The sequence below is a fragment of the Haliotis rufescens genome, unplaced genomic scaffold (assembly GCF_023055435.1).
Source record: "Haliotis rufescens isolate VD_foot unplaced genomic scaffold, xgHalRufe1.0.p SCAF_2, whole genome shotgun sequence".
Lineage (NCBI taxonomy): Eukaryota > Metazoa > Mollusca > Gastropoda > Lepetellida > Haliotidae > Haliotis > Haliotis rufescens.
In genome coordinates, this window is record NW_025963890.1 from 64,241,705 (window position 1) to 64,253,139 (window position 11,435).

The window sequence follows — 11,435 nt, forward strand, 5'->3', positions numbered from 1 at the left end:
TGGGTAATAAAACCTACCGGTATGTGTTTTCAGCAGCATAATCATTTGACAAAAGGAAATACTAGAGCAGTAACCGCTTGTCAAGTAGGATATGTGTAGGTGGTTTACCCTTTGAAATAAAAACAAGCATCTATGTCCCTGCACCAAGCACAGCCATCCTGTCTTCCCATCTCTATCAACTACTACTGAGTCAGGGTTTCTTTTCATGCATTAACAACCATAATATCAGGCAACATTGTATGCAGGAAAAGTCGAACTGAAGATCCAGGTAAGAATAGGTTTTCAGCAACCCATGATTACTGTAAGAGGTGACTAACAGGATTGGGTGGTCAGGCTCTCTGACTTTGTTGATGCATGTCATCGCATCCCAATTGCTCAGTGTGGCGTTAATAACAAACAACAAAAAAGTCAAACTAACATAATATGTTTTTTTATTTTAACAATAAAATATATTTTAGGGTATAAAAGCTTCCAGTCAAAGCTTCCAGGTTTTGCCCCAAAAGTAAATATCAAAGTTGGATAACTTAATTTCTGCTAAAGATAAAAAAAACAAAAAAACTAATACCTGGGCAGCACACATTCTCCCATAACAATAAGAAACTTGAACCAGTTTGTAAATTATTACCAAATATTTTCACAATACAGCTGATTGGGGAGTGCAATATGCATGAACACATTGTATTACAAACAATACCAACACAAAGATATTACCGCCAGCATGTTATACCTGCAAGCATGTTCTCAATCTGTACGGAAGTAGTCGGACCCGCCAAGAGGCAACAACCCCCATGAGATTCGATACCACCTCTTTCCTCTCTTACGTAGCCAGTCAGATCTGTTGTGACTCTGATTATGAGTGAGTGAGTATGGTTTTATGCCGCTTTTAGCAATATTCCAGCAATATCATGACGGGGGATACCAGAAATGGGCTTCACACATTGTACCCATGTCAGGAATCACACCCAGGTCTTCGACGTGAAGAGCGAACCCTATACCCACAAGGCTACCCTCTGATTATGAAAAGTGTTCAGAATATTTCTGGCTTATTAGTTTCATCTCAATATTGTTTTCCACTATTCGTGCCAACAGAAGTTTATTATCTCCTGTTCCTTCGGCTGAAGTGATATGATGTAGTGTTTGACTGTGCATGACATAACATAATATTTCCCAAGAGTTGAACTCTGGGGGGTGGACATTATACACGAGTGTGCATTGTATACACAAAGAAATGCAGTAATATCCTGGGTACCATATATGTTCACAGTCTAACACCCTCCCATTTACACAGGAAACAAGTGTAGACAATAAGAACAGAAGTATCTCTAATGAGAAATCTACAGCTGACCCCGGTATCTCTTTAGTTGAATCTACAGCTGATTTCTGTACCCTTTAGTTGAATCTACACCTGATTTCTGTACCCTTTAATACATCAAACATTCATCAGCTGAATATTCTCCTGAAATAATAAAGGAGACATCACACTCAATTTAGCTTGATCCACAGAATTGTGATTAGATCATTGTTATTATCTCCTAAATGTGAAATGTTCTGAAGTAAATAATTCAGCGTTAGAAATTGGCACTAGTCCTATAGGCCTTGCCAAACTGCCCAATGTTAAAGGTATCATAAGGACTAGTAGAAATTTGCCCTTTTTAAGGGTTTTGCTATATGTTATCATTATAAGGACTAGTGGCCGAAAACTGTTAGTTTCTAACCCTGTATAATATGTGACAATATCATGTAATGGTACAGAAAATTTTGGGGAAATAATTATATTAACATTGTAAAACAATAATAATAATAATAGACTCATTTCTGTGAAAGACTCAACAGACTTCCAAAGAATATACTCAATAATAGACATGTCATAAAGCATTTATCACATGCTGCAAATAATCAAATATTAAAGCCTCATTTTTAGACATATTCAAAAATCAATGCCAAAATTTCAGTTCTTGTCTCTTTCTTATGTTCTCAATTTTGTACTTTAAATGATTCAATGAATTAAGCAAGAGTCAGATTATGATAATTATGCAGCTGTTAATGCTAATTCTGAGCTTTCCCTTGCACTAGCGCATAACACCTTAAACATTCCGGAACCCACCACCTTGGAGGGCCGTCATGAATTAGCATGATTAGTGCTTAGTGTTGTTGAGGGGGATGACGCCTTCCAACTAGAGCCCCACTTGATCAAGCCTTATGCCTTGTGGGATTTATCTTACGAGAAAAGAATCTTTAATTAAGGCTATCAAGGGCAAGGAGAGTATCTGAAAATGCATTTGGTATTCTGGTCAGCAGAATCTGGACATTTCAAAAATCTGTACCAGTATCACCAGGAGTTGCCAGTTCAGTTGTCTTGGCAAGGATTGCTTCACATTACTGTCTTACTCTGATCTCATCTATAACACTCGGAATGATGCAGCTATTGATCAAGGTGTGGTCCGAGGTCTGCTGCAGCAGGGTGGGAACAGAAATGCAAGCAATGCAAGGGAAGTACAAGACGGGCTGGCTGATTATGTTATGACAGAAGATCAAGTTGACTAGCAGTGGGATATGGCTGTAAACATGTGATCGATGAAGTAACTTATGTGAAATGTAAATGGGATGTAAGCCAAGTGATCTTGGAAGGGCATGTCAATAATCATATGATTTCGGTAAAGCGAGAATCCAGATTTTCCAGCTACTTCATAGGCCTTCTGACTCCTACTATGCATGTAAGGACACCATCTGATTACCGTCGGATGCCATCGCATTGCACACTTGTCTTTTTCAATCTCATTAAAATCAGACCTTAGTTCTCGCTACCGCTAAACAAAGATCTGAAGACATCCCATCAGGGGTCACATCAAAACGACCTTTCATCCGACCAATCAGAGCGTCGCTTACCAGATTATGAAAGTGACAATTGGAATGTGATTTCTAATCATGCAACCTCGAAAACTTTAACATTGGTTATTCTGAACGATAGTTACGGGTTTGACGACTAAATCCTAACAATCTAGACCATCTATTAGCCATTCCAGAACGTTTTTTTTAGTTCAGGTTTCAAATTTGTAATCAAGAATTTGTCAAAAAATGTTTTGAAGCATAGTCGCCAATTTGAAATTAGTGCCGTAAAGCACGAGAAAGCTGCCTTCTGATTGGTCATTCCATTGGTCACATTCCAACCTGGTAAGCGACGCTCTGATTGGTCGGATGAAAGGTCGGTCTGACGTGACCTGTAATGGGATGTCCTCAGATCTTTGCTTAGCGGTAGCGAGAACTAAGATATGATTTTAATGAGATTGGTCTTTTATTTTGTTGTATTTCATTTGCTGCTCCTAAAAATGTCCCTGAATAGATGTCAAGGTAGATCAGGATAATTGTGCACTACTTCATCTTGGTTGTCCTTCAATAGTTGCTGAAATTCTGAGTCTCTCGAAACACTTAGCGTAGGACCTTTCTGTGAAATTGTCTGGCTGATTGTTTTCTTCAAACGCTCCATTTCAGACAGAATGGAATTACGGCTGCTTTTCATCAGTTCATACTTCTGGATGACTTCCATCTTTGACATGTTCTTGTGGGTAGTATGAGTAAATGAAGTTAGGTTAGGGGTTTTTGAGGAGAGACTCTCTCTTCTGGCATTAGCTCGGAGTGTGGCTCTGTATCTGCAGCAAGGACCACATCTCTCTCTCCGTGAAATCAGAAACTGACACATCAATGAACGGATTGTAGAACTATACGCTATTCCATCTATGTTGGCACCAAAGTCTCCTTCTCGGTATGCAGATATAGTTGAAGTAGCTCCTTTACAAACGCCTGCACTAAATGGTATCAAGTGAGCAAACCTGTCCTCGTAATTCCCCAAACAAACATGGTAAGTAGACAGTTTTGACAAAAGTTGCTTAACATCTCTTACAGTTGAGAAGTATTTTGGCAAACCAATCCACAATTCATGATCATGACCAATATCATGTCGATGAGCATAAACTGTTGCTTCATAAGATGGCTTAATGACCACTGAAAGCTGAACCGCTGCAACATCACCATCATAACACTGCACCAAGTTCACTTCCTCTCGCTTGTTTCTCAAAATGGTAAATTCGCCAAGCTCATCAGCATGCTTGAATAGTTCCTCTTTCAATGATAAGTACAGTTGGTACTTTCGGCACTGCAGTATGGCATCAACAAAATTATCCAAGTCATTATCAGGATGATACTTGTGTACTCTGTCCAGAATGACAAAGAATTCATTGGCCGAGCAACCATCAGAATCCATTGTTTCTCCCACGTAGGGTATGTCAATGGGTTCATCACAGATGTCAGTGAAGAAGGATTTCCATGCTTTATCCCACAGCACATCTCTTGAACTGAAAAAAGAAATAGACATTAGTAAAAAAAATTTAAACAGAGTGAAGGTTGCCAAAAATATTTAATAGTTGGTTATTATAAAGGCTCTTTCATACAAAATTGAACCCTGAAGATCAGGAGTAGAATAGGTCTTCAGCAACCCATGCTTTCCATAAAAGACAACTATGCTTGTCGTAAGAGGCGACTAACGGGATCGTATGTCAGACTCGCTGACCAATTGCACGGAATGATGCTCATGATATCAGTCACTGGATTGTCTGGTCCAGACTCGATTATTTACAGAACGCTGTCATATAGCTGGAATATTGCTGAGTGCGGCGTTAAACAACAAACAAACCAAACAAAATCATACAAAAGTCGACCTGCTAAAACTCACGATGGAATTGTACTGAACAGTATCACATAAAACATTCTTTGGATAAGGAAAGTTTTCATTCTTGTCAATAATTCATGTGCTTTGATATTTATCAATTATTTATTTTAGGTACTCAGTGTCTGCTCTGGCTTAAATTTACTTGGGGTCACTTGGACCCCTTCATTTTAAAATTAGGGGCCCCAAACAATGGAGGGGTCCAATTTGTAGCATTATAATATAACATAAACAACAGAACACAGTGGTTGTGAAAAATCAGAAACCTTTTTGCAACTGCAAAATATCAACAAACAGGCAAAGTGAGAGAAAGGTTCACATCAGGACACATCCTGCTCTCATGACCAAGAGGTTTATTGAGGGACAATCAATTCCCTAAAATAGAAATTTGATATTAATGAATATTAAAATTAATTAATAAAAAATTATCCATGTTAATGTCTAATTTAGTAAATGAAAAGGCAGTACATGGGTTATCAGCCAATGGTAAAAGGTCATTGGGACAGACATTTGTGAAGGTTTTCATCTGGATCTACCAATGATTTGAAGTTTGTGGATTCAGTCCAGTTGAATCGCTGTTCTGATGCTACTGTACTGAGTAGTGAGTTCATGTCGTAACTGTGACAATTACATCAATGAGTCATGACATAACTGGCATATCAAACATTTTTGTAAGAGTGTGTTCAGCATCCAGCATTTCCTTGATAAATCTAGTCAACATATTTCAGGGGCTTTAAATGTTTTAACATGTCAGTTACACTGATAACTGTTCTGGCAAAAGGTGTTTTGCATTTCTTAATGTAACTCACCAAAGAATGAGTTATAAACAGCTGGATAAGTCTGTTGTAGAATAACTAAATATTCATAGATAAAAACAACGCTAACATTCAAGTGTTCACATTTATTCTTTATCATATACAGTATTGTGGTATCGGTAAATCTCATGATCCACACACCCTGTCGACTGTTTACTTATGCAAATCTTAGCACAATAGATTTCATCGCATGATCGAATACAGGACTCGTTGCGCTATGTCATGGTTACTTGCAAGTATAAACACGTTAACTTTTTTATGAAAGTTTCTGGGACGTTTTTAACGTGATATTATCCCCACCTCCATTCGCAATTGATTAGAAAAGAACCCATTTGTTTAGACGAAGTCCCTTGACCCAACCTCGGTCGTATGCATACAGATTATGCAAAATACAAAACAGGAAGTGATGTAAACCATATAATTCACACAGCCTTAGTGCGGTAAGAATCACCAATGACAGGTACTTTGTTTACCGAACTAGGCAAAGAAAATGAGCTTCGGTCAATCCTAATTTATGTGTCATAAAAGTTGAGCAAAGAACAACACACATTTTGCATATGCCATATTTAATAAGTTTGTAAGCGTGCGCCATTACGATCTGTTATAAATTAACTACCATGATAATATAGCGTACCACCCAACACGGTCACTTGATCACACGGATGTGCCTGGCTATTTTTAGTTTGACACGAGGTCGTGATGCTTTCAGCCAATCAACAAGCTAAAAGAATTACGAACGTATCCGAGCAGCTGAATATGCGGCACCTGATTGGCTGAAGCAAACCTACGGACCATAGCCAACATTAAAAAATGCAAAACCGAAAAAGATATAGGTCAAGAGACCGGTTTGGGCATTTGTCGTAAGGGAGAGGATAATGAAACTGGTTTGATTTAGCAAACGGAAGTATTAATCAACATGTTTCGCCGTCTTGTTTGGCAATAAATACCTTTACGCAAAGATGTATGCCTTTGATTTACAATAACAGTGGCCATTTGATATGAAATTCCGAAATTAATAATGATCCAGTCACTGCGTCCAGTAGCAGTGTCCAACCCAGACCGCGCGATTGCGCGATTCACGCTAAAAAAAATCAAATCGCCCCTCATAAAAAACTCAATGCGCGATCTGTCGCGCACAGTAATTTCTTGCACAGTCACTTACTTTATCAGCTGTTTATCCCTACCTTTAGATTCAATACTCACTAAATCTTTAATCAATTAACGAAGAAAGACAGTTCACAGCAAACATTGTAGACAACTGTCGAAGACCGATCGATAATAACCGGAAGTTTGATTACGAGTTACGTCCCTTGGGTTCCTGAATAAATTATCGACAGGATTTGAATAGGAAACGAAATTTAATTTACTTTAGTAGAAAGCGTATCAAAACTTTGATCAAAATTATGTTGTATTTTGTTGTTTAGTAATCAAAAACCTTTGACAAGATGTTAAAAGACAATAAATATTCTATCTTGAATAGTTCTGAAAATATTTTTGAGCATTTTAGTTCGTTTAAGTTTCGTTTCTGAAATCACACGATATGAACCGACTGTCATTGCAGACGATCTTTTGAATAGTGAAAATGTCGCGCAAAAACAAAAAAAATACAGACTTTTTTAATCAAAAAAGATGTTCTAAAAAAGACAATGATGAAACCACAATCACTGTAATTACTTCTGATAGAAAAAATCACAAAGCATTGTTATTCATTTCAGTTCTTTATTCTGAGCTGTTACACTTTTATATGATGATGTTCCAGTACATAATACAAAATAAGACATTTTTGAAGAAAGCAGTTATTCCCCCCTACTTTTTCAAAATCCCCCCTATTTTCTACATGATGGGGGGACAAGTCACCCCTTGATTTTCAATTCTGGGTTGGACACTGCAGTAGACCCACACATATTATGCAGGTGGGTTCGAACTCATATTTTTGCGTCCAAGGCGCAAAAATGTGCTCTTCAGCCAGTACTGGGTACTTTGATATATAAAAATCTGTATTGATACATAACCAACATACCATTACTCCCGATATATCATTAATCGTGATACTCAGTGATATCCCTACTTTGGTGTGCAACACTAGTTGAAAGAACTGTATGACTTACCTGTAATCGTCAAGCACCGTTGATTTAACTGATGAATAGCTATGGTCAAGTAGAAAGGATGAACTAACACCTTGTTGTCTCGGACCTCTCTTGGAGTAGCCTTTCCGACGACTACCAATACAAGTCTTCTTTTTTCTTGGCATCTACAAAACAAATGATAATTTCAAACTCAACTATATATTAGATACAAAGAAAACAAATGAAACTATATACATGATATATAGAATATTTTAATAAAACAAAAATTAAATAAATACTATATCTAAATAAAAATATAATCGCTGCCCAAATATCTAAAGTTTTCTTCAGCAGGTTTGGTTAAAGAGACCCATTAAAGTGAAAAAAGTAACCGTATGCGACATAATAAGTGCCCTGTTCTAATAAGTGCCCACGGCCATATTTGCTAATATATTGGCTAGTGAACAATCCCAATTGGCACCCATTCCGATTGATCAATGTACACAAGACTTTGTTTTCGCGTATAATATGCTCTCGTGTGTTATCATGGTTATATGCACCCTTAATTATGGGAATTTAAATTCTGGAATAAAAATATATCTGTCGTACATACACATTTCAGCCTGTCAGCATAAACCACGAAATTTATCTTTCAACTGTTTTTTTCTCACCAAAATAATATTCTATAAACATGATAAAGATCCCCCTATTTCTAATTTTGAGAGCGCCCTGGGTGCTTATTACGTCGAATACGGTAATAGTTTTAAAAGTTAGACTTACAATGAAATGGCTGAACAAATCGTCAAAAAGTTAATGTGGATCTTTAAAAAATATTCTGATATTAATACATAATAGACAAATAGAATGTAGAATGTTTTAAAAAATACATTCGGACCAAAATCACAGACAAAAGGCATGTCATATCGTCTACTTTAGGGTACACTAAACTCTGAATATGCATGATATATGACAAAAATGTGGGTTAGTGCCGAAAGTCATAAAAAAATTATTACCGATCATAGCAAAATATGTGTGGTACCATGCAAAAGAGGAAATCGTGACGAATGTAAACATATATATTTCAGTACCGCTTATAGGAAAACATTAGTATGAAAGCATGCGAAAATAAAGTGTTGTGGTGTAATTATTTCGGGAAAAGTCAGATTTAGTACCATTTCTGCAGTCAAAATCAGAAATAGCGCGACTGCCACAGATTTATTGATACCACCAAACCATTTTCTGGTTTATCTGCTTTGAGCACAACTTGGTAAACAAGGACTTTTATTTGTATTTAATGGCCGTTATTGAAAATCAAAATCTGCACTTTTCCCGATTTTTACATGTTCGCCATTTTGCTCACACGAACAACAACAAGGCGCGACCATTTAATCGAATAAAATAACAACGATATGCTTGATCGCATCAACAAATCACAGTCATAATGTTGACAATGTTACGAAAAGCGTGAGCATAAAGATATATTTTGAAATCCTACCTTTGTATGGGAAATAAGGCGACTGCGGTGACAGCAGTGAACACACGTTTTCGCTCGCTTCCGGACAGGCTGCGCAGTACAAGCCGAAGCGCTGATGATTTCGCGCATTGGCGGGAAGGCCGTCATGTCAAAAGGTCTCTGTCTTTGAATGACAAATTATTCATTGCGATAATGCATTTAGAAATTATGTACGAGTATACAGTCTGAGAACAAAAGTCTTTCCACAAGTTCATTTTGCCATGCGAATCCATGTTATTGTTGTGTAACACAACTAATTTTTACAGCACAGTTTTTCATTCTATTTTCACCAAAATTGACAAGTTTATATATACATTATCTATGGAAGATTTACATAATTTCTATATTTTGACCTTTGAAAATGTTCATAAATCAAATATTTATGTAACTTATAACTAATCAATTAGACTAAAGCTTGATCTCTGAATTATTTTGCTTTCATGTTTATTTTCATGAGAAGTAGTAAATCATTTAGTATGAAAGGAGCCTTGAAGAACTTTCGGATTGATATTGAATCTAGACTTGCCAAACTTAAAGATGTGTGAATCGGGCTGTGAGACAGACTGCTAATAAATCAAAAGACAAAATTACTTACTGAACATGCAAGGTAAGTATTTGACAATAAAATTGCTTTGCCTCATTTTCAAACTGATACTCATAATTAGGGTTTGAATTGATTTGAGTTCTTGTCTTCTTCTCAGGTTTTCTACTCTCGTTATTCCCAAACCAACTTGCTGTCCAAACAGTAAATCAGGATCACTTCAAAGGTTAATATTTTTCCTGTTTTTTGTTGTTGTTTTTTTTATCAATTAAACTCAAGGTTTTGTACATAAGACTTTCGTCTCTTCAACATGTTTCCTGCACTCTCAAGATGGCAAGAGGTCTGCAAATACAGAAAATGCAGTCTGTATTGTAGATCACAGTCTGTATTGTACATCAAAGAAAATCAAACTCAATCACTTTTGATCTATTTGTTAAACCGGTATTGTAAAAAACCAAGTTTGGCTTAAATACTCTGGCCCATATTTCAGGTCAGAGTTTTGTTTTGTCCAGGCCAAATTATAGTTTTCTACTTGACATGCATCATTTGAATATCCACTAATATTATATGTAGATATACAAATGTATAAGTATTTACAAATTAGTCACTCGGAAAACACTAACCTCTTGACTGCAATCACTGTCAATGGAGTCTGTGGTGCACTCAGTGTCAGTGCAAGCATTAGTGATGGGTGCTGCTCTGCAGGCAACATCTTCCCGAGGCAAGGGAGTTAACTGACTGTAATTACAAAAGTCCAGTTTCCACCCTTGCCGAACTGGGCTGGAATTTCTGGGCTCGATCGTGGCAGTAGTAGCGCCTGTAGTTAGTACGAGTTATGTCCCTTCTATGTCCCTCCTATTAACCAATCAGATTCCACCTCTAATATAACTTGCATTTGTTTCAAACAAAATGGCGGCACCCAGTCAAGACGATCTGACCGATAATCAAGATCTGTATTGTAATAAACGGGTCTTACTTCGCGAAGTGCATCAAATCACACGAGCACCTTGATTAAAAACATGAAAAGGTTATGAAAATATCTGTTGAGGGTATACATGCATTGCAAATTCTGCAATCGACCGAAATCTGCACGGCAGTTTTCGAACCGGATGTTGATTTCGTTACGCGATTTTGATTGAACTATGCATAGACTTGTTAGTCCAGCAAAAGTAAAACTCCTTAATTCCAGTCTCGTTCGTCAAGGGTGGAACTGGTCTTTCACTTAAATCCCTTGCCAGGCAATTGGAATAGGTTCCCTCATCTGAATGAAATGTAAATGGTTTGGGATGGGGGGAGTTCCAGGATTAGATCTTGTCGTTCAAGCCTTGCGGGTGGATAGTTTTCATATAAAAAATCCATTTAACATGTTAAAGCTCAGTGGGTCGGCGTCAAGCCGTGCTCTGGTCTGACTCAGTGTCCGTCTTTAGCTGTTGTTATGATTTGATAGTGTAGGTCTCTGGTGGAGTGTCCCATAGAATTAAAGTGTTTGGTGACAGGTTTTTCCCTTTGGTGGTTGATATCGGCAAAGTGTTCTTTGAGTCTTATGCAGAAGTGTCGTTCCGTTTCGTTTCTCCTACGTATTGTTTCACACATTTGGAGCAGTTTAGTAAATAGATTATGTTTCTACTTTTACAGGTGAAATGCATTTTGCATTTGTATATTTTGCCTGTTATATGGCTACTGAATGTGTTAACGGACTTTATATTCATGCAGATTTTACGTGATTGTGACATTTGTAATCTAGGATGGGGACAGTTCGGTCACTGATTTGTGGTTTGAG

General features: G+C 37.2%; 1 protein-coding gene across 1 annotated transcript; it reads right to left on the reverse strand.

Annotated features, from left to right (window-relative positions):
- Nucleotides 1-3,205: 3,205 nt before the first annotated feature.
- Nucleotides 3,206-9,422, reverse strand: LOC124116707. Its single transcript, XM_046478147.2, has 3 exons — nt 9,097-9,422; nt 7,644-7,786; nt 3,206-4,349 (listed from the first exon to the last, which is right to left on the reverse strand). The coding sequence occupies exons 1-3, from the start codon at nt 9,220-9,222 to the stop codon at nt 3,344-3,346; spliced, it is 1,275 nt and encodes a 424-aa protein (XP_046334103.2). The 5' UTR covers nt 9,223-9,422; the 3' UTR covers nt 3,206-3,343.
- Nucleotides 9,423-11,435: the final 2,013 nt, after the last annotated feature.

Bases quoted from the DNA above. Each gene is read 5' to 3' on its own strand.
- LOC124116707 (XM_046478147.2), bottom strand. From the start codon at position 9,222: ATGACGGCCTTCCCGCCAATGCGCGAAATCATCAGCGCTTCGGCTTGT. The intron at 7,787-9,096 runs GTAGGATTTCAA...TTTGTTTTGTAG, and splicing joins GCCTTATTTCCCATACAAAG to ATGCCAAGAAAAAAGAAGAC. The intron at 4,350-7,643 runs GTAAGTCATACA...TTCTTTTTTCAG, and splicing joins ACGGTGCTTGACGATTACAG to TTCAAGAGATGTGCTGTGGG.